Raw genomic sequence first — 27,617 nt, forward strand, 5'->3', positions numbered from 1 at the left:
AATTCTACTATTAATATAATTCTATTATTTTACTCTTATCTCTCTAATTCTAGGGTTTAAAAATAATATGTAGAATATATTATAAATTCGATTGTACTAGTTTAATAGAACTAATTAATATATCTATAATCCGATTTTTTTAAGAATTTAGAGAGGTCCGATAAACTTAGGTACTATTTCTTTTATTATCTTTAATCTTAAGTTTCTTACTAATATAGTAATTAAGACTTTATATTTAAATACTATCTTTTTATAGGTTTTATTATAGTGTTTCGTTTATATTTCTATTATCTTTTATTGTTATTCTATTAAGTCTTATCTTAATTTTTATAGTTTTTTAACACGCGTTTCTATTATTAGGATCTTATAAATATTTATATCGTCCTTAATATATAGTCGGAAATTAGGCGAATATCCTATTAAAATCCAGAGTAAGGATTTCCCTATTATTATATTAGAGGCGTTATTATATATAAATTATATATTTTTTAATAATTTTAGCTATATAATCTATTCTTTATTAATATAATAGCGAAAATAACGTTTTAATATTTAGTTTGCCCTTTTTATTTAGCTATTAGTTTATAGATAAAATATTATTAAAAGGCGAAGTTTAATATAACTAGTATAATATAGTTTTAATTAAAATTTACTAGTAAAAAGTAATCCTTAATTTAAGATAATTCTATCCAGTAGTCTATATTATAGTTCTATTTTATTATAGAATAATTCTATAAGTTTTATAATATTAATTATTATTAGTATAGCAAAGAGTAGGGACTATTTTGTTAATTTATTAATAATTAGTATTATATTAATTTCTTAGGTTCTATTTCTATTTAGTAGTAATCCGATAATAAAGTCTATTAATAGTTCGCTAAAAGACTATAATAGTATTATTAGTAATTCTACCTTACAATATAGATAATACTTTAATATTATTATTCTTTAATATATTATATATGTCTCGATATATTCTTTTATATTATTCTAAAGTCTAATTTAATAAAACTTCTTTTTTAGTAGCGTTTCGGTCCTATTTTATCTAAAATAGCTTATTAAAAAAAGGGTTATTATAATAAATATTTAATAGTTTCTTTCTAAGGTTCTCCTCTATCAAAATAAAGAATCGATTTTTAAATCAAAGAAGGCCTTTAAGATTAATACTCTAGTTCTTAAGGTTTTTAATATCTAACTTAATATAGTTTTTAGCTTTTATATCTTTAGGTCCTTATTTTAGATTTATTTGATTATTATCTATAATTTAATACTAGCTTCTACTAAATAAATATGCTCTTTTTTATAAATACCCTATATCTTATATTAAGGTATTTTCTTATTTTTATAAGTCTTTTTTAGATAGTCTAATTAGCTATTTTTATATTAATAGACTTTTTTTACTCTTTACTATATAGATACTAAGCTAAAGATTATTTTCCTCTAAAGATATCTTACTAGATTTAAACTAAGATTTTTTAATAATAAGGTCCGTAACTATAATTACTTAAATACTAGCTTTTTATAGGTTAAATAGTAACTCTTTAGTTATAATCTATTTTTATAATAATATAAATAATTCTTTTCTCTAATTAGAATTTAACTATAAAATTAAATAGTATAAGATATATATATTAATATATTTATCTTCTATTTAGCTTAGTTTATTTTATAAAGAATTAAAGATTTAAGTAGTCTGATAATACTTCGATAGTAAATTGGCTATTTGCTAAAGATCATCTCTAGTATTTAAAGAAATATATGATTACGAAAAGTTCTTAGTCTAGTATATTATACTTTAATTTTACTCTAAAGAATAATTTTAGCTAAAAAATAACTAAATAATACTAATTTTAGTTATTTAGCTAAAAGAGAATACTAGATATTTGTTGATTTAATATATTTAATTTAATATATATTTAGTATTAAAGATTAAAATATCGTAATAAAAATATATTATAAAAGTTACGATTAAATATTAAAACGCTATTTTTTTATAAATTATAAATTAGTAACTCCTAGGTTTTTTACTATTCTTATTCTCTTTAAATAATATAGTTAAAGGTACTATAATATAAGAGAAGTTATAGATAAATTATCGATATAAACGATAATATTAATCTATTATGAATCTATTAATATACTATCTTAGTCTATAATAAACACAAGAAACTCTACTCTCTTTTAGTAAAATATATATTTTAAAGATTTTATATAAAGTCCTATTTCTTTTATTCTTTTAAGGATTTACTAGATATAATAAATATATCACTTATAGTCTAATAAAAATATTAGAATATTATCTAAATACGTAACATAGGAGATAGTATATAATCCCTATAAAGTAGTATAGATATAATTCTAGATAATTCTAGAAATATTAATTGAGCTAAATAGTATAATTATATACTTAAAATAACTATAATATAGATAAAATATAGTCTTCTATTCTTTATCTTTTTAAATATAGATATAATAATAGGCGTTCTAAATATCGATCTTACTATAAAGTATTTTACTCTTAAAAATCGATCTAAAATCTCTCAAATAAGAGATAAAGAATATCGATTCTTTACTATAATTTTATTAAATTCCTAATAGTCTATATATAGATATAATCCTCTATTCTTTTTAGAATAAAAAGGATTAGTACTCTAGTAGGATTTTTTAAGCATCGAATCTTTCTATTTATAAGATTTTCGTTAACATTGGTTTATAATATCTATAGTTCGCTTTATAATAAAAGGTATATTAGTCTATAAAGTAACGAATAGTTATTTTCTAGTTTAATAATATAATCCTATAAATTATTAGATAAAAGGATTTATAATTATTCTACTAAGAAGATATCGATAAATTAATATAGTTCTAGCGGTATTTCTAATAGATAAATAGTTTATTTTTCGCTTTTTTTACAGGGTAACTAGATTTCTTCTAGGAGTTTTACAATAATATAGATAATAGCGTATTTTCGATATTCTTTCGTAAATTCTTAAATTAATACTAATTTAATTTTAGTAGCTTTAAATTATTAATTTCAGTTCTATAGTAAAATATAGACGCGATACTTAATAAGTATTATTATTAAGAGTAAGATTAGATTTTTTTATTTATAACGATCTTTATTAATTATAAGATAAAAATAAATTATTAATTTAGTAGTCTCTTAAAGTTAGTAAATATAATAGATATCTTCTATATCCTATATAAAAGGGGTTTTCGATTATTCACTATTTCAAGTAATATTGATAATAGCTTTATTTTTTATAATTTATATTTTTCCGCGAATTTAATACTAATAATATTAATCTTAGTATAGATATCTATATTTATATATATTTTAACTTTATTCTATAGTAATACTAGAATATAAAGATAAATTATAATTTTTATTTAAAGTAATAGAGTTAGCTATATAGGATTTAGATTAATTTATTATTGTTTTCTAATTTAATTTAAATAGCTATTTATGTACTAGCTTTCTTACTCGATTTATTAAGGTAATAACTAGTAAAATAGGGTTTATTTTAATAAATATAATATTAAAGGGTTTTTTTGTCTTTTCTAATTAGGTTCTTTTCTCTCTCCTAGGTCTTTCTTTTGGGTCCCTAAGGATTATAGTTTTATTAATATTAATTTATATAAAATTACTTATTTATAGGTCTTTTAAAGGTTTCGGGGCTTTTCCTTTTTTATATTAATTATAGTAATCTTTAGTAATATATAGCTAGAGATACTATCTTATCTCAGTTTTAGGTAATTTATATATATTCTTATATATATTATTATTTAAGGTTATAGGTAAATTTCGAAAATATTATAAATACCTTCTTTTTCTTATCTTAATAAGAGAGAAATATCGCTCTAATAAATCTAAAAAGATATAAAATTCTTATAGATCCTACTTTAGATATTAATAAGCTCTTTATAGTTACTCTATAATATCAATTTAAGAGTTATAGTATCTTTAATAAAAGAGAAAGTCTAATTTTTAAAATAAGTTTATAAAGCGTTAATATTTTATTCTTCTTCTTTAGGTTTCTTAGTAATATACTAGTACTATCTCTATCGGTAAATAGATTCTATATATAATAGAGTTATAATAATTTACTATTTCTTTTTATATTACTTCTAAAACGCTTCTTTAAAAATAAAAGAGAAATTTAAGAGCTTTTTCTTTTTACTTAAAAAAAGAAATAGATCAAGAATAAGAGTATTAAGATATTTTTAATCCTAATCTTATCATTATCTTTGATAAGGGATAAATCCTAATTTCGTTATTAATTCGCTAAAGATTTAGTAGTATTCCCTTATTTAATCTAATTTCTTATTTATTAGACTATTTATTATAGCTTTTATAGATATTAAAATTTTTTAATTATTTCTTAAGTAATCTATAGGTTTTCATCTAGTTAGATCTAATTGGTTTTAGATAGAGGGGATTGTAATATCTCTTCGGGGGTATTACTCTATCTTATTTCTTTAGCTAATTAAAGAAGAAGATTTAGAATTATAAAGAATATACTTAGAAAGATATAAGGCCTATTAATTAATTAAAGAAATAAAAGGAAGGAGTAAGAGAAAATAGTATATCTTTATTACTATTAAGACTAAATCTTATCTTACTAACTAGATACAAGAGTATCAATTTATCATATAATATCTTCGTAGCTCTATATATTATTAATAATATAAATAACTAGGTCTCTATTATATATCGTGATTATTCTACTATAAGGTGGATCAAGCAACAACTTCTAACTTCCTTTAGGATCATATAATAACACCTGATTTACCCCTTCCGTTAGTTGGGAATAACCTCATGCCTCACCATCTTGGTAGACCCTTTATAAAACTATAATCTTAAGTTATTAATAAATTTAGAGATAGTGGTTTTCCATAAAGTTTTAAATAATGAATTATAATTTACTATTAATCTTAAATAAATATATATTAGAATTTTTAATCGTTAAATTAATTTTTTATATAATGATAATAATTATATAGTACTAATTAGATATTTATTTCATATATCTCTTTACTAAACCGTTTCTTTATTGAAGAAACTATCAAAATAAATAAATATCGATTTTAATAAAAAAAATGATTAATAACTATATTACAATCTTATCTTAAAAATAGAAAAGTATATAACGCGAGAGAATTAAGTAATAACTAATAATATTAGTAACCTTTAATGCCTTACAAAGGCTACCTATAAATATAAACTAAACCTAATACTTATATTTCTATTTATTATAGTAGAAGAGAATATAGATTCCTTTTTCGCTATACTCTCCTTCCTTTATTTTTAAGGATAAATCCCTGTGATCTTGAAAAATATATATACCTTTATATAGTTAGTATTTTAGTATCGATTTATATAAAATTATTATAGTTATTAAAAAGACTACTTTACTCTCTTCCCCTAGACTGATAGATATACTACTAAAACATAGAGCTTTAATAAACTGTTTTGCAACTAGCTATTCTCTACTATATTATAAAACTACTCGATATATATTTATAATAAAACTATTTATTTTAGCTATTCCGCGAATAACTCTGTATTATTATCTATTGGCTAAATAAAATAGATTATACTTTTATATTATCTATAAGTAAGTACTATATATAAAGAAGTATTATATGATATAAAAACGTATTTTCTTCGCGAATCTATATAATTTAATTATTTACTGTATTACTAATTCGCTCTTAAAGTACTAGAAAATCTATCGAGAAAGAGGATAGGACCTTATTAATTGTCGAGATTACTTAGAAATATGAAATTTATTAGATTCGTAGAAGGTACGCTAATTCAAAGTCCTAAAATACATTCTTTACTACCGTCTCTCTAGTTAGTTCTTTCGAGTTGATATATATACTAACTACTAGAGATTAATCTAATATAAAAAAAGATTAAATTCTTAGATAGATTTTCTTTATATATCGATATAAAATACCGCTTTAGCTAGTAGCTATATAAGAAGTTATTAATATTCTACTAGATTCGTATAAAACTACCCCTATTTAGTCTACTAACTAAAATTAGGTCTATGACTTTCCTAAATACTAAATAGAATTAACGGTTAGCTATTTTAGTAATATACGTATCTACTCGTTAATGATAAATAGTTTAATTATATTTAAAAGATATTTAATAAAAATAGTATTCTATATAATAATATATATAGCCTTAATAAAACTAATTTTTATAATAGACTTTATTTTGATAGCTAAAATAGTTACTTAGTCTAAATTTTATAAATAGATTATAGTAGTTAAATTGTAAGTACTATTACTATATATTATTTTTAAAAACGTATATGGTAGCTTAGTCAAGAGGTAAATATAATATAGCATAAATTATATCAATAAAAGATTGTTTTTATATATCTAATTATCTATTTGTAAGCTTTAAATAAAACCAAAATTATTTAAAATAGCTAAAATAGATAATTTTTACTCAAAGACTTAAATTTTAAGATAGATGTATTAATGGATTTTAATTAACTAAAACTTTATTAAAATATTGTTTTTATAGTTTACTAATCTAGTTACTATAGTATGAGATTAATTTATTAAAAGCTACCAATTATTAATATCTAATATTATAATACTCGCGTATAACAATAAAGATTTATATATAGCTAATATAGACTAGAAGTAAAAAATAAGCTAAATCCAACAAATAAATATCATAAGATTAAGGCCAATTGATCTAAAAAACTTATAAACTAATATGGATAGCATACTAAGCCTCTGAAGCTTAATTAACTATTTTAGGAGATTTTTATTAATAAGATTTATATCTAATTTAACGAGCATTATATTGAAGATTATAATATCCTAAACAATATAGTTAGGTTTTCTTTATATAAAAGCGTTATCATAAATAAGATTGATTTATATTCTATATGTTTAATATACTATAACACTCGTCTATATACACTACTTATTTATAGATTACGTTAGTGAAGGTCTATTAATTCATCTTTTTATTAGAAATCTTCATAAAGACCTTTAAATTAATTATTATTCCTTTTTTGATTATTTTATTAAAATATATTCTTCTACTAGAAATATATATCGATAAATATATAAATCGCTACTATAATTATACTCTTTATTTAATTTAAAAAAGGGGTTACATTAAATACCGTAGATGGCTCGTAATAAGTAGTAGATATTATTTTAATATTATACTATAGGAGATAGACTTTCTCCTCTTTTTTAAATTAGGGCTATCTCGGTAACGTTAATTATAATATATTTTTATATATAGATTAAGAAATTTAATATCTCAAGCTATTTATAAATAAAGTTATTATACTCTAGTAGCTAGTAATCGCGTTAATTCTACTATATTATATTTATTTTGTAACGCTCTTATTAGTTTAAGGTTATACCTATAGTTTACGAAGAATAGTATTTCTTTTATAGTTACGTATATCGCGTTATCATACGCGAATTATATAATTAGTAATAATCCTATTTAGTTATTCTACTAGCAATTTACGTGGTGCCTTAGATATTGTTTTAGTATCTAGTTATCGTATTCTATTTATCTATTTATTTATAGATAATACATAGTAGAGAATCTATACTCTATGCCTATTTAGTCTATTAATAATCGCTATATATTAAATATAAATAATTTATCTTAGTCAACAGTTATTTTATTAAGTATTCTATAGTTAGCAAAGATATAGCGAAATAGTATATTCGTTATATAATTTATATTAATAGTTTCTATAATTATAATTATATATATATTTCGTGGGCTAGTCGACTATAACTATAATTGTATTGTGTGTTTCTGATTAGGAAGTTTTGTAATAAAATCTATAATTATTTATTCCTATAGCTATATTAGTATTCTAATATTTATATTTCTTTATATAGAAAGTATCATAATTCCTTATTTTATTATATATATTCGGAAAATAGTAATTATACAAGATTTATTCTATTATTTTCTTAATTCCTATATATTTATATATTAATAGATTGTAGTGTTTCGTGACGATTTCGTTTTATGGTAATCGTTGAATATATATTAATCTATAGATAAGAACGAGCCTCTTGTTGTTTACTATCTTATATTAGTTCGTTACTAGAATCTTCTATTTTAATTTGTCTTCTATAGTAGCTCTTTAGATCTAATTAAGCTATCTATTATTCTTAGGTTTACTCGTTATAGCAAGTATTTATTAGTTATAAACGATTTCTTTCTATTTATTTATAATAAGGATAGTAAATTTAGTTTCCGTCGTTTTTAATTTATAATCTAGTTATTAACTAAAAATATTAGTAACTATATTTTCCATTTCTTTATAATATATAATTCTAAAATTATATTATAAAAGTATTTCTAACGTAATCCACAAGCGAGTGCCGCACACAAGCGAGTGCCGCGGTATATTAAGCATATAGAATTCAAATCGATTTATATTCGCCACAACGCCTTTATATACAAAAAAAATCTAATTATATCGTTTTGGACACTGTAATCTTCGATGCCCTAATTCGCGGCAGTCGCTGTACCGCGGTGGCGCTCGCCGAATTGGCTGCGAAGCTTGTTGATGAAGGTCTGCCGGGGCAGTTGATTGAGCTTCAGAGGCTTGGTGCGCCGTCGATATTAGCTCACGAGCCTCTTGGACTGATAGGCCTTGATCTCGAGGTATCTGCCTATTAGATCTAGCTCGTTTTTGCTTCTGCTTCTTATTGGCTGCGCGTAAATCCTTATTCTCATGCGCGAGGATTGTAGCGCTATGCATCGCTAGTTAGCAGCCTTTGATAAGTTGATCTAGCGCCGCGCCAGTTGGACTTGGTGGGCTATGAGATCGATGCTTTAGTAGAGCTTTGATTAATAAAACCTATCGATATAGCTATTTTGAATTTTGGGGGGTTTTTGGCGAGAATTGACTGCTTTGACTACCCTGGCTGCTCCCGGGGGGTGTAGGCGTATGAAGCTGAATATTAAGCTTTTCGATGACCCGATCTGGATTATAAGGAACTAATCCAGCTGCTGCGAAGCTATTTTGAATAGTTTCAGCTTTATCAAAGGCTTGCGAGCGAGTAGTTGGGTATGCAGCGAGAAAATCGAATTTGTCGATATGATTGATACTATATCGTATTTGCCTCTCAACTAAGCTGCCGTATGCCTTTTTTAAAGGCGCAAAGCAGCTAATATCAAGAGGCTGCAGAATATGCGATGAATGCGCCGGTATACAAATTGGTATAATATTCGTATCGCTGCATGCTTTATCAAATTGAGGCGTCAAATGGCTGCTATGGCCATCGAGGATAAGAAGTCGATATTTACCCTTCGTACGACTGGTAGTAGCTGGTATAAAGACCTTTTTTAGCTAGTGAAGGCTAATTTCGTCTGTAGTCCAACCATTTTCGCTAACTTCGAAGTGCTAATCGGGTGGTAGATTATCAAACCAGCCCTCGATATAGACCTTGCCTTTGAAGATGATGCATAGTGGCAGTATCCATCTAGATGCGTTTATCAACTCAATTACTGTGACCCATTCGCGATTCCCAGATTGTAATAATGATCGCCGACCGTAGTATTCAGACCGAGTAATCACTTTGGCTGTTAAGGTAAGGCCTATTGCGAAGCTAGTCTTATCGAAGTTGTATATATCGTCGTATAGAATACCGTTCTTATCGACTGTCTTTCGAACGCAGTTAAACCACTCATTAATGATTTTTGGGTCTTCATTTTTGGCGCGTTAATAATCGTATCGACGAGAGAAGCGAGTCTTGATTTTATCATGGCGTTTGATAAAATTATAGACCCAATTCTGGCCGATAGACTGAATGGGGGTAGATCCACGCTTAGCCAATAGAATATTGGCCATTTCTCGCACAGCTGCTGGCCGAAGAGCTGCTCCACGTCGATCCATAGAGAGGATCTATCGAAGAATCGATTCTTCTTCAAATTGGGTCAATTTCTGGCAGTTGGCGCGTGTATCGGCTCGAAAGGATTGGCCAGAGAGACGGCGGCGAATAGTATACTCGGGGACTTCGAATCGGCGCGCTGCTTCACGAATCGAAGGAATTTCTTGCTTCTGAATGGCCTCGATAGCTAGGAAGGTCCTACCCTCTTTCTCGATAGATTTTCTGGTATTTTGAGAGCGAATTGGTGGCATGGTAGGCAGTTGAATTAGGTAGGTTCGCGAAGATGGCGCGATTTTCGTGTGGTGCGGCACTCGCTTGTGTGCGGCACTCGCTTGTGGATTACGTTATTTATCTAGTTTATTATTAAGTAAGTCTTTCGTTATTATGAAGAATATTAGCATATTATAGTCCGTTCTAACTATTATAATATATTTATCTCTCTAAGTATACTCTCTAGATTTAGAATACCAATACAATAGCTAATAGTTCTTTATTATAAATATTATAGTCAAGTTCTACTAGGATTATTTTTCTAGACTAGAACATAACTAATTATAATATATCTTTTTCGTTAAATTAGAGTAGTTATACTTCTAAAATATAATCCGATATATAAGTTTCTAGAATATATAATTATTTATAATTAAAGAGTTTTATAATCCTATTTTTAATATATAAGTTTTTAAGGTCTTAGAATATCTTTTCTACTATATTATCCTATTTAAATATTTCTTTTTTCTTAGTAAACTAGTAGTCTTACCGTGCATTTTAAATATTACGGTATAGGCCTTTAGTACGCGTTAGTTACTCTCTACTATATAAGGCCACGCGAATAAATAATAAAAGAATAAAAGAAGTAGTAAAACTTAAATATAAAGCCTTTATCCAATATCTCTTTACCGAACTAACTAAAGAGATCTTTATAATATACCATTTATTTTAATACGCGAGTAACGTAGTTCTTATAGAAATATACATTAATAAAATTACTCATAATATATCTATTAACTCCATAAAACTAATATGAAGACTTTACGACGTATAGATATAATAAAGGTAGATAGAATATATATTATATTCTAATACGCTATGTTTATTTTATAGAATTACGCTTTTATATCCTTAGCGATAACTCGCGGGTATGTATAGTTATAGATTAACTAGTTAACAAAACTAGACCTTATAAGTGAAGTGTTATAATTTATAATATATATATATAGCTTCTTAGTTATTTTAGAGTTCTTTTATCTATATATTAGGTCTTTTACTTAAAAGATAAAGATTTATAATAATAATCCTATTATTTACCTCTGGATTTTAAAATATAAAAATCTCTCTGTATATAAAAACTGATATTATTAGTTGATATAGTTAATTAAAAATGTAGTAATCGAGAAAGATACTAATAATTTAACTAGTTAATTTTAGTCGCATAAAGATAAAAAGAATAAAACGATAACAAGAGCGTTAGGAATAACCTATTTTAAAAGATTAATATCTCTTAACTAGCAAAATTCTACTATTTATTAGTAATAAAATAATATAGATAAATAGCTAAATAAAACAGTAGATAAATAAAACGAAAAAAGTAGATTCGTAGCGAAATTAGGAGATACTTTAGATTATATAACTCTTAGTATATTAAGAGATAGTTAACCTAACTATCTAGTTAGTTCTATTAGTAAATCGGCTTTAGAGCTAATAGATCTATATATAATAATTTGACTTAATTGAACTTAATAATAGATATAATATAAAATAGGTTTAGTAAAAACTAAATATATTTAATAATCGGTCTATATGCTTTACGATTAATAATAATAGATATCGATTTTTTTAACATAATAGATACTAAAAGTCTCTAATACTACCCTAATTTAGTAAACTCTTTATTTTAACCCCTTTTTTCTTTCTTTCTACTATAATAAATATATAATATTTTAGTATAGAAATTAGTAAAAATCATAGGCTAAATACTAAATTATTGGAATCTATTTATATTCCTATTATTTTTACTCTTAAAAATAGTATAAGTCTTACTAAATCGCTTGCAATTTATATATTCATTATAGTATAATTTACGCCATTTATAATTATCTTTAATAATACTATACTCTTAAATCTAATCTCTAAAACAGTAGACTCCTAAAATTAAGTAAATAGACTATTTAATATATTTTACATAGTTTATCGGAACCCTTAAATTATAGAGCCATTTAAAGTAAATACCTTATTTACTCTCTTAAATAATAATTGAACGTATTTTAAAGACATGTAGGCTTCGAAAATAGAAAATTAAAATACGAATACCATTTTTAATCCTAGTTATATAAAAAGATAAATTTATTATTAAAAATAGATATAAATTTCAGAATAAAAGAATATTATCTTTTTTAACGAATATTTACTCTAAGCCTTAGTATGTCGAAATCTAAGATCTAGTTTATCTTCTAATTTATTTCTAGAATATACTAAAATAATCCTATAAATCTTATAAGTAATAATAAGGTTATTTTATAGATATTTTAAACTAGAATCTAGATTAGTAGCTCAATAAAGATAATAATTATAATCCGCGATAAAACTATACCTTAATAAAGTTATATTATAAACTTTTATTTTATTCCTCTCGAAGATCTTTTACTAATATATAAATTATATTTAATATTCTAATAAGATAATATAAAGATTTATATAGTATAAATATTATAAAAATAGTTTAAAAATCATAGGATTTAAATAATCGACTAGTATCTATATTTACTTAATCTTAACCTTATTAAACTAGTATAATAACTTTTGAAGATTAAGATCCTTTAATTATATTTGTAGCTAGATAATACAAGATCTAAATTAGATTTAGAAATCCCAAAAAATGCTACATATAAAATATAAAATTTAATTAAAATATTATTAATACCTTAACTCGATCTATGCCTTATAAAATAGCTACTATATACGTAGTAAAGAGTTATTATACTAGGTATTAATCTACTTCATATATATATTTAGTATTAATGTATATTAAGTAATATTAAAGTACTTATTATAAGAAAGCTAAGATGACGCTAAAACTGAAGAAATATAAATTCTATATCTAGTGAATGATATTCCTGAAATATTATTAGACTACATAGATTAGGAATAAAGAAAAGAAGATTAAGACTATTATTAATTAATCTATACTATAAAATACTAAAAATATCTAAAGCTTTCTTAGACTATATACTTACTAGTTTAAAAGTATCTAGTCTATCTCCGTGGTAATTTATTTCGCGAGGGTATTAGTTTATTTATTACTTATTACTAAGATATTAGGTATCTAGTAAATATAAATACTAAACTATAAACGTTATAGATGCTCCGTATTATAAATAATCCAATAGAAAAAGCGTTAGCTAAAAAGTCTATAGAATTATTAATATATTTATATAACTATATAACTATTAGTAAATATAGTGATTATATCTATTATATATAGGTATTAAGGAAATTTTTTATTAAATATATAAGGCTAAAGCGATGCTATAAAATCCCCCCGCGTAAACTATACAGTTAGGAAGGATATTAAGTGTATCTTTTACTAATGTAGCTAAAATAACTACTATAGTATTAATATCTATCTTATGAACGCTACTATTAGTATATATAATATGAATATTTAGGTTATAGATGATAGTATTATATTCTTCAATAGCTATAGCTTTATTAGAGGCGATGTAGGTTATAAAAGACGTTTACTAAAATAGTATAGTAAAAAGAAATAGATCTTTTTAATATAGTAGGTTAAGCCTTTACTAAAGAGATATTATTTAAAGTTTTAAAACGGTAAGATAATAATAGTTACAAGATCTACTTCTATAGTCCGTTATTCGGACCTTATTTTCGACGACCAGAAATTATTAGTCTACTATTATATCTATCTAAATTCCTCTCTTCTATATAACGCGTGATTTATACTCTTAATTATATTCTTTATAATATAACTAATATAAGTTTTAGACCCTTAATAATTTAAATATATATTAAGTATATAAAATAACGAAGCTATACCTTCGAGGATAATCTACTAGTAATACGTAGGACTAACTAAGCTTTATACTATTTCTGAGTTAGTACTAGGTTTAGATAACCTAACTAAGTAATCTAGAAAAAGTTAGTAAGAATATAGAATAATTAAGAGTAAGATATACCCTATCTATTATTTAAATCGACAGTAGCTATCTATAATATATATCTAATATATAAAAAACTTACTCTTTAGTTATATATTTAATATCTTACTAAAGAGTAAAAGATAGTATTCAAGATATTTAGGTTCGAAGTCGGTAGAAAATTTATAGATTAATCTAATTATATAAGAATAACGGAGTAATTAGTTCTAGATAGATTTATTAATAATACCGAATACCTAAATAAATATATAGTTAATATTAAATAAAGGCTTATTTATCTTTAGGATATTTTTGTAAATACTTAAAAGAAACTCTTTTTAGTTAATTAACTTTACTAATACTAAATTATATCTATTAGATTATAAGTATATATTTAGTATATATTAAACTTCTCTTTAATATATTTTAGATATAAGCTTAATAGATACTTTATTTACATTTTGTTAATCTTATTCCTATCTTTTAAAAGGGTTCTTTTTAAGATAAATAAGATAAAGAACCCTTTTACGATCCATTACTAGGTATTCTAGTAATAGAAGATATTCTTAGATTTTAGAAGTAATAACTAATTTATATATATTTATGCTAATAGTAATACCGTACTTATAAATATTAGTTTGTGTTAACCCTATATTAAATTAGGATAGAGACTACAAGGATTATTTATCTAATTCTAATTAATAAAAAGACTATTTATCTTATCGTTATAATTTAGATAAATTATTATCTTTTTCTTTATCTAAAGAAACTACTACTAGAATTGATATCTTATTCTTAAAGATTCTTTATGATAAAGATAGGTTAAGAGAGACTAGTATCCAGGATTATAATTGCTATTTTCTTCTTTACTAAAGATAGTACTTAAAACGCTAGTATAGTATATTATATATATATTTAATATATATATAAGATATTATTAAAATATTTTATACTAATATTTTCCTTAGACTCTATTTATTTTAGAGGCCTAGAATGTATAACCTCTTATTGATATAGGGTTAAGTTTAGTCTCTTTATTCTATATTCCTAGGATCGATTTCCTTTTATTCTTCTCGTCGCTCGGGGTAATTATATCTATTTTCTATCTTTACTAATAAAGGTACTACTAGAGATTGGATCTTAGATTGCGAATCTTATTTTAAAGTATAAACTTCTAGGATTAACTATCTGAAAGTTAATATTTTTGCTAAAGTTTAGTTAGCTTATTAAAAAGTATAAAATATCAGCTTTACGTTATATTTACTAGAGTTTAAATATTAAGGATAGAGTTACTACTTTAATTTATAAGCAGCGGCTATTAGCCTATCCTAAAGGTATAAGCTTAATAGATATATAACGTGAATATCTTTTTAATTAAGTAAAACTAAACGATAAATAATAGATTCGTGATATCTACTTCTTTAATAAGGATTATTAACTTTATTTTATTATATACCATATATATATATATAGGCTAAGCTTTTTTAAAGAGTGTAGTATATTAAAATAGATCTTATATTTAAGATAGTCTAAGGAAAAATAAGAGTTTTCTTAATTACTATAACCAACCCTTTAATAAAAAGTGAGTTTTTATATTTTTTTTCTATAAAAACTACATTATATTTACTAATAAAATTATAGAGATTAATATATATACTTATACTTTTATTAATCATAAAACGCGTGAATCATATCGTATCCTTTTCGAGAGGATTTTAAAATCTTAAGGGATACTAAGAGGAAAAAAGTCCGATAGATATATTAGAGTTATAATTCTAATATTACTAAAGGAATCTATATTATTATAGTTAATATATATAAAAAATCGGCTCTAGATATATGTTTAATATATATTAATATATATTAAACTTATTTCTTTACTAGTTTTTGAATATAGGGCTTAGAGACTATTTTACTAGACTCGATCCTTGCTAGATATAGTTAGAATATCTTTAATATATATTAATTTTCTATTAAACCTATATTAAATATACTTTTTGTAAAAAGTTTGGTGATTATTCTATTACTATAATAATTAACTATATCTAAGAAGTAGATTTAAAGTAGGCTATTCTAAGCCTAATAGATAAGATAATTTTATAGTTTCCTAATATAGAAAATTAGATTAAAAATAAATAGGTTGATTAGACTCTCTCTAGTATTATACCTAAAGTATCTAAGATTCCTATTAATTAGTAGATTTAAGCCTCTTATTATATAAGGATCTACGAGAGTAGTTATTTTATTAATAATAAAGCTATTAATTGAAAATAGATACTTTATATAATAATTCTAAGGTATTTTTAATATTCTTTTTTAAGAAATATTACTAATATTATTTAGGACAAAAAGATATATTTATAAGATATTTTAAAAGAATAAATTCAAGACTTAGTATAAGATTAATTTTACCTAACGTTTAAATAATATCGTGATCTATATAGCAAAGTAGAATCAAAAGAAGGATTAGTAACTATACAAAGTATATATTAAATCTATATTAACCTTAATCTAGATAAATATTGCCCGGCTACTATATTTCGACGAGAAAGAAATCTAGCATAAGCTTAAGATATTACGAATCTATATAAAAATAATAAAGAGGATATTTTATCTATCTAGGATTTAATATAATTAATACCTTAAGTTAATACCCTAGAGACTCAAGGATTGTTAATACTAAATATATAAGCTATACTAAATATATAAGCTATACTAAATATAAAAGCACAATCTTTACGAGTAAGAGCTAGCGTATTAACTTTATCTTAACGACGTGTTTAGTTATATATTTTATATCTACAGGTAAACTTACCGGCTCTAAGATCTACTATCGAAGGTTAATTATAATCTTAGCTTAAAGCCCTTTAAACTAAAATTGATTATCTACGGAGGTTAAATTAAATTAAGGAGCTAAAGAGATAAAAAAAGGAGTTATTTAGGAGTTTAGCTTAGTTATAAATTATTTTTTACGTATTTTCTATATATAAGAATAGTAAGTTCGATATATATTTAGTATATATTAAGTATATAAATAAATAAATAATATAATATAGAATAAAATTATACTATATAATATCTAATTTTTTTACTAGAAATATTTAAAATAAAAATTAAAATAAAAAAAATTCGGCGATTTAGGTATATATTCTATATATAATCTACGTGTATCGTTAACTATTATAATCTATATATAAACTCCTTTATATCTAGGTCTATCGACTTAAGTCCCTCCTCCTTATCTCTAAGAGTATTCTCGGTAAAAATACCTATATTAGTTTCCTCCTCCTCCTCCTGCTCCTCTTTATTATTACTATAATCGCTAGCATTAGGGGTGCCAATAGGCTCCGAAGCAGTAGTTAGGCTAGGGAAAGGTATAGGATTAGAAGAGGGATCACGTCCACGTTATAAAATGTTAGTATATATTTAGTATTTCCGAAGGATAAACTTACACAACGGCTATAATTACCAGAGGTTAAGGTAGTAGGTTACTAAAAACGATAGAAACGGCTACTAAACTAACGCCAAAAGTCGGTATTGTAAAGGGTCTACCAAGATGGTGAGGCATGAGGTTATTCCCAACTGACAGAAGGGGTGAATTAGGTGACATCATATGATCCTGAAGGAAGTCGGAACTCGTTACTTGATCTACTCTATAGTGGAATAATCACGATATACAATAGAGACCCAGTCGTTTATATTATCGATAATACGTGGAGTTACGAAGATATTATATAATAAATTAATACTCTCGTATCTAGCTAGTAAGACAAGATTTAGTCTTAATAGTAATAAAGATATACTATTTCTTTTACTTCTTTCTTTTATTTCTTTACCTAATCGATAGATCTTATACCCTACTAAGTATATTCTTTATAATTCTAAATCTTCCTCTTCGATCACCTAAAGAAATAAGATAACCCCACAGACCTAATCTATTATAATATATTAGAGTAATACTCCTAAAAAGATATCGTAAACCCCTCTATCCGAAACTAATTAGATTTAACTAGATAAAGACCTATAAACTACCTAAGAAACAATCGAAAAACTTTAATATCTACAAGAATTATAATAAATAACTTAATAAATAAGAAGTTAGATCGAATAAGGGAATATTATTAAATCTTTAATAAATTAATAACGAAACTAGGGTTTATCTCCTATAGAAGATAAAGATAAGATTAAAATTCGAAATATTCTAATATTCTCGATTTATTCCTCTCTTTAGTAGAGAGAAGAGTAGATCTTAGACCTCTCTCTTATTTTTAAAGGAGCGCTATAGAAATATCGTAATAAGGAATAATAAATTATTATAGCTCTATTATATATAGAACCTATTTACTAGCAGAGATAGTATTAGTATATTACCGAGAAACCTAAGAAAGAATAACGAAATATTAATATTTCGTAGACTTATTTTAAGAATTAGACTCTCTCTTTTATTAAAGATACTACGACTCTTAAAATCGATATTATAGGGTAACTATAAAGAGCCTTTTAACGCCTAGAGTAGGATCCGCGAGAGTTTTATACCTTTTTAGACTTATTAGAGCGATATTTCCCTCGCTAAAATAAGAAAGAGAGAGTATTTACGATATTCTTAGAATTCACCTATAACCTTAGGCGATATATATAAGAATATATATATAAACTATCTAAAAACCGAGATAGGATAATATCCCTAGCTATTTATTACTATGGATTACTATAATCGACACAAAAACAAAAAGGCCCCGAAACCCTTAAAGGACCTATAAATAAGTAATTTTAGATAAATTAGTATTAACTAACCTATAAACCTTAAAGACCTAAGGGAAGGACCTAGGAAAAGAAAAGGAACCTAATTAAAAAAGATAAAAAAACCCTTTGATATTATATTTATTAAAGCGAAACCTATCTCGCTAATTATTACTTTAATAAATTAAGTAAAAAAATTAATATATAAGTAGCTACTCGGATCGAGTCGGAAAATAACAACGAGTTAGTCTAAATCCCACGTGGCTAACTCTATTACTCTAAATAGGAATTATAACTCACTTTTATATTCTAGTACTACTATAGAACGAAGTCGAAATATACACGGATATAGATACCTACGCTAAAATTAATATTATTAGTATCAAATTCGCGGAAAAGTACAAATTATAGAGGGCGAAGCTATTATTAATACTACTTAGAATAATAGATAATTAAGAAACTCCCTGTAGTAGAATAATCACGATACTCAACAGAGACCTAGTCGTTTATATTAGTGATAATACGTAGAGCTGCAAAGATATTATACGATAAATTGATACTCTCGTATCTAGCTAGTAAGACAAGATTCAGTCTTAACAGCAATAAAGAGATACTGCTTTCCCTCACTCCTTCCCCTTATTTTTTTACCTAATCGATAGGCCTTATACCCTGCCAAGTATAATCTTTAGAGTTCGGTAGTATTCCTTTATTCGATCTAACTTCTTATTTATTAGGCTATTCATTATAATTCTTATAGATATTAAAGTTTTTATAATTATTTCTTAGACAGTCTATAGATCTTTATCTAATTAGGTCTAGTTAGTTTCGGATAAAGAGGTTTATAATATCTCTTTAGGTATATTACTATAATATATTATAATAGATTAGGTTTATAGGGTTATTTTATTTTTTTAGATAATCGAAGAAGAAGATTTAGAATTGTAAAGATTATACTTAATAAGGTATAAGGCCTATCGATTAAGTAAAGAAATAAAAAGAAGAAGTAAGGAAAAATAGTATATCTTTATTATTGTGAAGACTAAATCTTATCTTACTAGCTAGATACAAGAGTATCAATTTATCGTATAATATCTTCGTAGCTCCACGTATCATCGATAATATAAACGACTAGGTCTCTATTGAGTATCGTGATTATTTGACTATAGGATAGGTTAAGTAATATGTTCCAACTTCCTTCAGGATCATATAATGTCATCTGATCCACCCCTTCCGTCAGTTGGGAATAACCTCATGCCTCACCATCTTTGTAGACCCTTTACACCTTATCGTACTTAGGCAGCTCTAGCTCATCTTTAGGCATCTCCTCTAAATACCGTTTATAAGTAGTATTGCCCTTCAAGAAACAAGCTATTTTGATAATATTCGATAAAAAATCGATTTTTTATCGATAGGTAGGTTAGATAGGTAGATTGAGCAGGTAAATTGGGTTTGGTGTGGTAATGCCAAGAAGTAATTTTTAATTAATTATAGCTAGCCAATCATAATACGCTTACATAAGCTCGTTCCAACATTTTGAACATTAAAATTCCGCTCCGAATGTGGACTCAACATTTGGCAAATGTTCATCCGATCTGGGTTCTGAGAAGGGAGCGGAAGTTTCGGGTGTCAGGCAAGAAAGGGGGCGCATAAGATCAGATCAGAAACCGGAAGACATATATCTGGTGTAAGCCTGGTGTAGGTCTGGTGTAAGACTTTTCCCTACACCAGCCTCCTACCTCGCCTTTTCTCTTCACCCTCTGCCACTTCTGCACTACCCCTCGCCGCACCCCCTGCTGGACACACTGTCGGCTGAGCACTACCGTTCTCGAACTTTATGTCCCCGGTAGGACACCTGTGGGCGGTGAGGTCGTGGATTCTCTTCGACGTCACCCCTTGGCCAACCCTCTCCCTTCTTGGAATCTACACCTACTGACACCTATCTCGTGAGCAGCCTCAGTACCATTTGGTGAGTCATGGCGTCACAATGGCCGGCTATGCCTCCTATTCTGGATAAACCTATTGCCGAAAGTATCTACCGTTTTCGCGAATACACCCGAAAGGTATCAGCCTATGCGGGGGACGGGAAGAGGCAAAAGGTCCGAGTTGGGCAAGTCAGGGAGCTATATGACACATATGACGTTCTCCTGAGCCGAATGGCGGAGGAGTCGTTCCTCAAATAGCGCTTTACAGATATCTTCCAAGAGCAATTCCGGCGAGCAATGGAGTCATACCAACGCACGACCCTTATGAGCACATTCCCTGCCCTACCAGTACCATCACCTCCGCCGCAGCTACTACAGCAGTCCCCCGACGCCCCCTCGCCCTCGGTATCCTCCGACACGAGCAAAGACAGGAAGGACTCCTTCGTGAAAATCCGATGGGACAACTGCACCTCTCCCTATCTCAGCAAGCAGAATCCCCGCGTTGTCAAGGAACTCCAACAGCTCGTTAACCAAGGAAGGGAGGGCTGCAAACCAAACCAATTGGACGCAGTGCGCGTGCATAGAAGTGGAGATGTCGAAATCCATGCCCCTTAGGCGTCGGATATCGTCAGCCTGACCGAAACACCACCCGCGTGGCTCTCGCGGCTCCCCCACGGAGCAAGGGCCCGCATCATCCCCAATATGTTCTCGATTATGGTCCACGGGGTGCCACGAAAGACATTCTCCCGCAAGAGCTTCGAAACCGGCCAGGAAAAAGACATCATTCTCTAAGCCAACGCGGCCCGAATCCCAGATGCATGCATCGTGTATGTCAGCTGGACCGGAGGCCGCTTCGTGTTAAAAGCCCAGAAGCCAAAGGGCTCGCTGGTGGTAGGATTCCACCGAGCATCTGATGCAAATAAGCTCCTGCGGGAACCTTTCATCCTCAACGGCACCCCACCCCACACTGAGCTCTATACCCCGGAGGGACAAGTGTCCCAGTGCCATCGCTGTCAACACTTCGGACACATCCAGCGTGGCTGCCAGCATCAGCCCCGCTGCATCCTCTGCGCTGAGGACCACACGAAGCTAACTGCGCACACCAGAAGGACCCTGAGAAGAGACATTGCGCGAATTGCGGGGCAAATCACCCCGCCAGCAGTGCATTGACGCCGTCGCCAAAGCACGCCACGCCGTCGCCCAAAAGCCCAAATATTTTGAAGAGCCCCCAGAACTCCGTCAGCAAGCCCCCCAACAGGCCCCCCGAAAGGCCCAATTAGAGCCTCATGCTCTGCTATCACCGTCACAACCAGCTACGGACTCAGAAAGCGCCACATCGAGCTATTCTACTGCCAAAAAGAGGGGACGCCCCCTGAAGCAGCAACAGGACCAGCAGAAGAAACAGAGACTCAGCACCCATCCCCCCACGACCCCAATGCCGTTGATACAAGGCGAAGGCACCGGCCCTACCCGGAAAGCAGTGTCAACAGGCAGATCATCCACCCTCGCCCACGACATCACGGTCGATGAGAGCGAATACCATAGCACGACATCGAGAGTCCGGTTCCTGGACCTACAGTCAACAGACGATACAGCCCCCAGCAGCCAGGAATCAACGAACGAAGCCCTATCAGGCCCGGAGCAGTCCGCATCCGAACCAGAACTCGGGCAGTAACTCCCATCGTCCCCGCCCCACCCGTCAGACGCAGCATCTCAGTCCGCTGCCTCAGACTCCGACATCCCCCCCTCCTCCCATCCATTCCCTGTGCAGCTCCCCCCGTAAGCGCCGCAGTTCTGCCAGAATCAGCAAATCCGAGCCTGAACATGCGCCGGAACCACCCAGCAAGCCCCGGAAATCCAGTGGCCACCGATCTCCACCACTAAACCAAAGCACCAGCAAACACCCAACACAAAGGGCGAAGTGGAACGGGAAACGCAAAGCGGAGAACAAATACCGACAAGCGAAGAACGGCCTCTTCGGCAATAGGCGAACCCCACAGACGCCGACGCAAGAGCAACAGCTCCGGGACTATATCAACGGATGGGAAGATGCCCAGAAGGGGAAAAGGGCAGAAGGACAGGCCATCGACTACAACAAAGGATGGAAAGACTCCCACCACGCCGCCAACCTCGCCCGGGAGCATGCTGCAGCAGAACTTGCCCCGGCCGCAGCGTGACCAGGCCGCCACCGAACTAATGACACTTCGCATCCTGCAATATAACGCGGGCCTCTCGCTCGACAATGTGATGGCTACACTGCTACGTGACGAAGGGGTTCTCGATTATGCAGCCTTAGCGATTCAGGAGCCATGGGTCCAGGACTATGGATCTATAGCTAATACACTACCCCACAGAGATCAGGGACCATTTCGATCTCTTGTGGCCATCGATCTCACGCCCCGATATCTCCCGATTGTGCATCTTCGTCCGCAGAAGTCTCTCAAAACAGTTGGTACACTACATCCAGCATGCCCTGTCAATATACGTCTCCGAAGGCGAGCCTAACTTCTTCATCCATAATGTCTACAACCCACCAGGCGTCATCGAGAACTACGGCATCAGGGATCTCCGAGAAGCCATCCAAAAGGCAGACAACGTACCCGGACAGATCACCACATCGTCGTCGGGGACTTTAGTATACATGACAACCTTTGGAGTGCAGCAGGATTTCCCCACCCTGCCAACAACTCAGAACGAGCGCAGGATTTCAAAGAACTAATTGAAAACGCGCCTCTTACAGTCCTTACCCCACGAGGCGTCGTCACCAAGGCCTTCCAGGGCCGGCATAGGAGGAAGCCCTGGAACAACCCTCGACCTCACCCTCTCGTCATGGGAACTCCAAGAGCAACTACGACATGTACGAGTAGTGGAGATATCAGGCCTCTCGGACCACCTGCCAATCGCAAGCGAGTTCAACACACTCCTTACTACCAAAGAGACAACACCGAAGCGGAACTGGAAGGAACTCGACGCCGATAAGCTCCGCAGCACGTTTACCCCGCTATTGGCTGGCATTCCCCTCGACTAGTATGCTACAAGATCCATTGACAACCAGTGGGCAGCAAACGCTATCGACACAACAGCGCTACAACTAGTCGAAGCGATTCACACAGCGATAGACGCTTCAACGCCATGGTCAAAGCCAACAACCCTCTCTCGCCCCGGGTTCACCAAAGAGTGCCGCCTGCTGCAAAAAGAGGCCCACCAGGCTCAGAAGCAGATCCTGCGGTTCCAGGAAACACACAACAGGCCTGCACCGGAACCAATGCTACGGGCGTTCCGCCACAAGAAGGCGGTGGCCCGCAAGCGCATTAAGCGTTACATGAACCAGGCCCACCAAACAAGATCACGGAGGCCGCAGAGTCAAGCTCTACGCGACAGACCTGGAACCTCTCGAGGTGGGCAAGGGATCGGTCCCCCTATCAGGCCTTCACACCGCCTCTCTATGGAACGAACGGGGCACCTGCGCTTTCGCCCAGAACAGAAAGCCGCCCTACTCACTGAGGCCTTCTTCCCGTCGCCCCGAACAGCATCGATAGTCGATATCGACGGCTTTAGCTACCCGGAGCCGGTGCTAGTTCCGCTAATCACAGCAACCGAAGTCCAGCGAGCAATCCACCTCCCCGGGACATTCAAAGCGGCTGAGCCTGATGATATCCCGAACCGAGTTCTACAAGCAGCGGCACCAACGGACCAGCATACGCTAGACCCACTATCCCCTATGCTCGCAAACCTCTTCAACAGCTGTCTAAGCATTGGCTACTGCTCGCAGCACTTCCGCGATTCAAAAACCGTTACCCTCCGAAAGCCCGGAAAAGACGACTACAGCAAGCCAAAGTCATACCGACCAATCGCCCTACTAAACACTATCGGCAAAGCCCTTGAAGGGGTGCTCGCGCTACGACTCAGCTATCTCGCTGAGGAACATAACCTACTGCCCCGAAACCACTTTGGAGGGCGAAAAGGCCAGGGAACGGACACAGCACTCCATGCCGTGGTAGAAACCATTCAGGATGCATGGAAGCGGCGCAAGGTGGCCACCGCGCTCCTACGATATATCAGGCGCATTTGACAATGTTTCGCATCAACGGCTACTACACAACCTCCGCAAACGTCGCATCTCCGCTATAATCGTCGACTGGGTGGCTTCCTTTCTCTCAGAACGATTTACTACCCTAGTACTATCCGAATACACCAAACCACGGGCCCGAGTCCAAACTGGCATCCCGCAGGGCTCGCCGCTATCTCCGATACTCTACCTCTTCTACAATGCGGACCTAATGGGAGATAAGCAGTACACGAGCAACTTTGGGTACGTCGACGATACAATCATGATAGCTGTGGGCAACTCGGAGGCAGAGAACTGCCGCTCGCTGCAGAAAAGCTTCCGGGAGTGCGATACCTGGGCCAAAACGCACGCATCAGTCTTTGCGCCAGACAAATTCGCCCTGGTCCACTTTCCCCACCAAAATCACTACCAGGAGTCACAGAACGACAACTCCAGCACCACCGAAGGGTCTGCATCGCCACAAGGCAGCTCAGCGGACGTCAACCTCGGCAATGGGCGAAACATCAGGCATTCGGCATCAGCAAAGCTACTGGGCGTCCTGCTCGAGAGCCGCCTATCATTCAAGGACCTTTACAGCAAATCGACAAGAAATGCAGCAAGGGGCTGCAGTCAGTCGGGGCGCTCGGCAGGTCCAAATGGGGCTTCAGCATCGAACAAAATCGACTCATCTACAACGCCTGTATCGCCCTCAAAGCCATGTACGCCTCGTCAGTATGGCGCGCACCCCCGGTGTGGGGGAAAAAGAGCACTCACGACAACCAAATCAAGACCCTTAACGCAACACTATCCAACGCCGCGCAGTCCATAGCATCTCTGGCGCATTCCGCAGGGTCAGCGGGACGGCCCACAACGCCCAGCTATATCTCCAACCAATGGCACACCGGCTGCGGGAGAGTCGCTTCAGAGCAGTTACTTGTATCGCCACATCAAAGGTCTACAAAACCATCCGGGATCGACGCAGCCACCACCGCAAGCAGGCAATGCAGACAGCACTCGAAACAGCAGAGGAGGAGCTACTATCATAATTACCTGAAATGCCTAAAGGATTACCAGATCCTACTGTATCGTGGTAAGCTATTAAATGCATCATTACTAAAGCAGCTAATACAAAAGGTAATAAAAAGTGTAAAGCAAAGAATCTATTTAATGTAGCATTATTAACAGAGAAACCTCTTCATATAAATTCCACTATATCTTTACCCATTCAAGGTATAGCACTCATAAGGTTAGTAATAACTGTTGTTCCTCATAAACTCATTTGACGATGAGGTAATACATAACCTAAGAAAGCTGTAGCCATCATTATAATAAGTATTACTGTACCTATAGCTCATGTTAAGGTTCTAGGTGATTTGTAAGATCCGTAATATAAACCTCTACCTATGTGTAAGTACACTAAGAAGAAAAAGGCTGAAGCTGTATTAGAGTGTAGATAAAATACTAATCAACCATTATTAATATCTCTCATAATATGCTCTACAGAATTAAATGCTTCTAATACACTAGGTGTATAGTGCATAGCTAATATAACACCTATTACTATTTGTATAATTAAACATAAACCTAATAATAATCCAAAATTTCACAAGTAACTTATATTAGCTAGTGTTGGCTAGTGTTGGTACATCGATTAAATATGTATTTAATATCCTTAATAAGGGATGACTTTTAAATTTCTCATTTTTATTTATTAATTTATATATATTATTTGTATATAATATATACATAAATATATATACATAAATATATATATATTTAATTTAATTATTTAAGTTATTATTTTGATTTAATATATTTATAAATTTTTACAAATACTATTGAGCATAAATAATAGAATAGCTAATAAATTAGACACATATAATCATTCGTTAGACATAAGTATAAATAAAAGAATATTAAAGTTAATATAGAAATGGTTATAGTTAAAGAACTAGATAAAGCAAATTTAGAATCAAAATATATTTTATTAATTGCTTTGTTGTTTTATAATACTAGAGCAGGTATTCTTAAATTTCTTAAATTACTAAAATAAGAACAAGAATTACCATCAAAGAACATTGTTTTAACAATAAATAAGTATTAAGGAGCACTGATTACACCAGTTAAAACTCCTATAAGTGTTAAAAACATAGATCCTTCTTGTAAAGCAGCGGAGGATACCATCTGTTTTGCAAAAAAACCCCATTAAAGGCGGAATTCCTGTAAATGAAAATAAAGTAATAGCTAAACTGTAAAGAATATACTTGGCAGGGTATAAGACCTGTCGATCAGGTAAAGAAACAAGGGGAAGGAGTAGGAGAAACAGTATATCTTCATTACTGTCAAGACTGAATCTTGTCTTGCCAGCTTGATGCGAGAGTATCGATTTATCATGCAACATCTTCGTAACTCCACGCATCATCGATGATGTAAACGACTGGGTCTCTGTTGTGTGTCGTGATTATTCCACTGTAGAGTGGATCAAGTAACGAGTTTCGACTTCCTTCAGGATCATGTGATGTCACCTGATTCACCCCTTCCGTCAGTTGGGAATAACCTCATGCCTCACCATCTTGGTAGACCCTTTACATAAACTTAAAGCTAAAAGACTATTAATATAGAAATATCCTTTAGGCTGACTTATAAGCTGTATTGGAGAATTGTTTTCATCTATTAAATTAGTATGATTTATATTTTTATTATTATAGGCATATAAGGTATAACCTATAGCCAATAATAAAATAAAGGCATTTAAATTAGATAAACTATATCGAACTAAATAAAAAATAAATAATTGTATAGATTCTATACTATTTATAGTTAATGCTAATAACATAAAAC

The 27,617-nt window shown here is 31.0% G+C and overlaps 1 protein-coding gene across 1 annotated transcript; it reads left to right on the forward strand.

Moving 5' to 3' along the window:
* Positions 1–21,025: 21,025 nt before the first annotated feature.
* Positions 21,026–25,822, forward strand: NUU61_001349 (uncharacterized protein; the record flags this gene model as incomplete). Its single annotated transcript, XM_056651931.1, has 8 exons — positions 21,026–21,298; positions 21,891–22,399; positions 22,446–22,901; positions 23,090–23,363; positions 23,469–23,719; positions 23,768–24,725; positions 24,961–25,495; positions 25,599–25,822. 8 exons carry the CDS (start codon positions 21,026–21,028, stop codon positions 25,820–25,822), a joined length of 3,480 nt encoding a protein of 1,159 aa, XP_056515198.1.
* Between the last annotated feature and the right edge of the window lie 1,795 nt (positions 25,823–27,617).

The sequence above is a fragment of the Penicillium alfredii genome, assembly GCF_028826965.1.
Source record: "Penicillium alfredii strain IBT 34128 chromosome Unknown utg000002l_segment0_segment0, whole genome shotgun sequence".
Classification (NCBI taxonomy): domain Eukaryota; kingdom Fungi; phylum Ascomycota; class Eurotiomycetes; order Eurotiales; family Aspergillaceae; genus Penicillium; species Penicillium alfredii.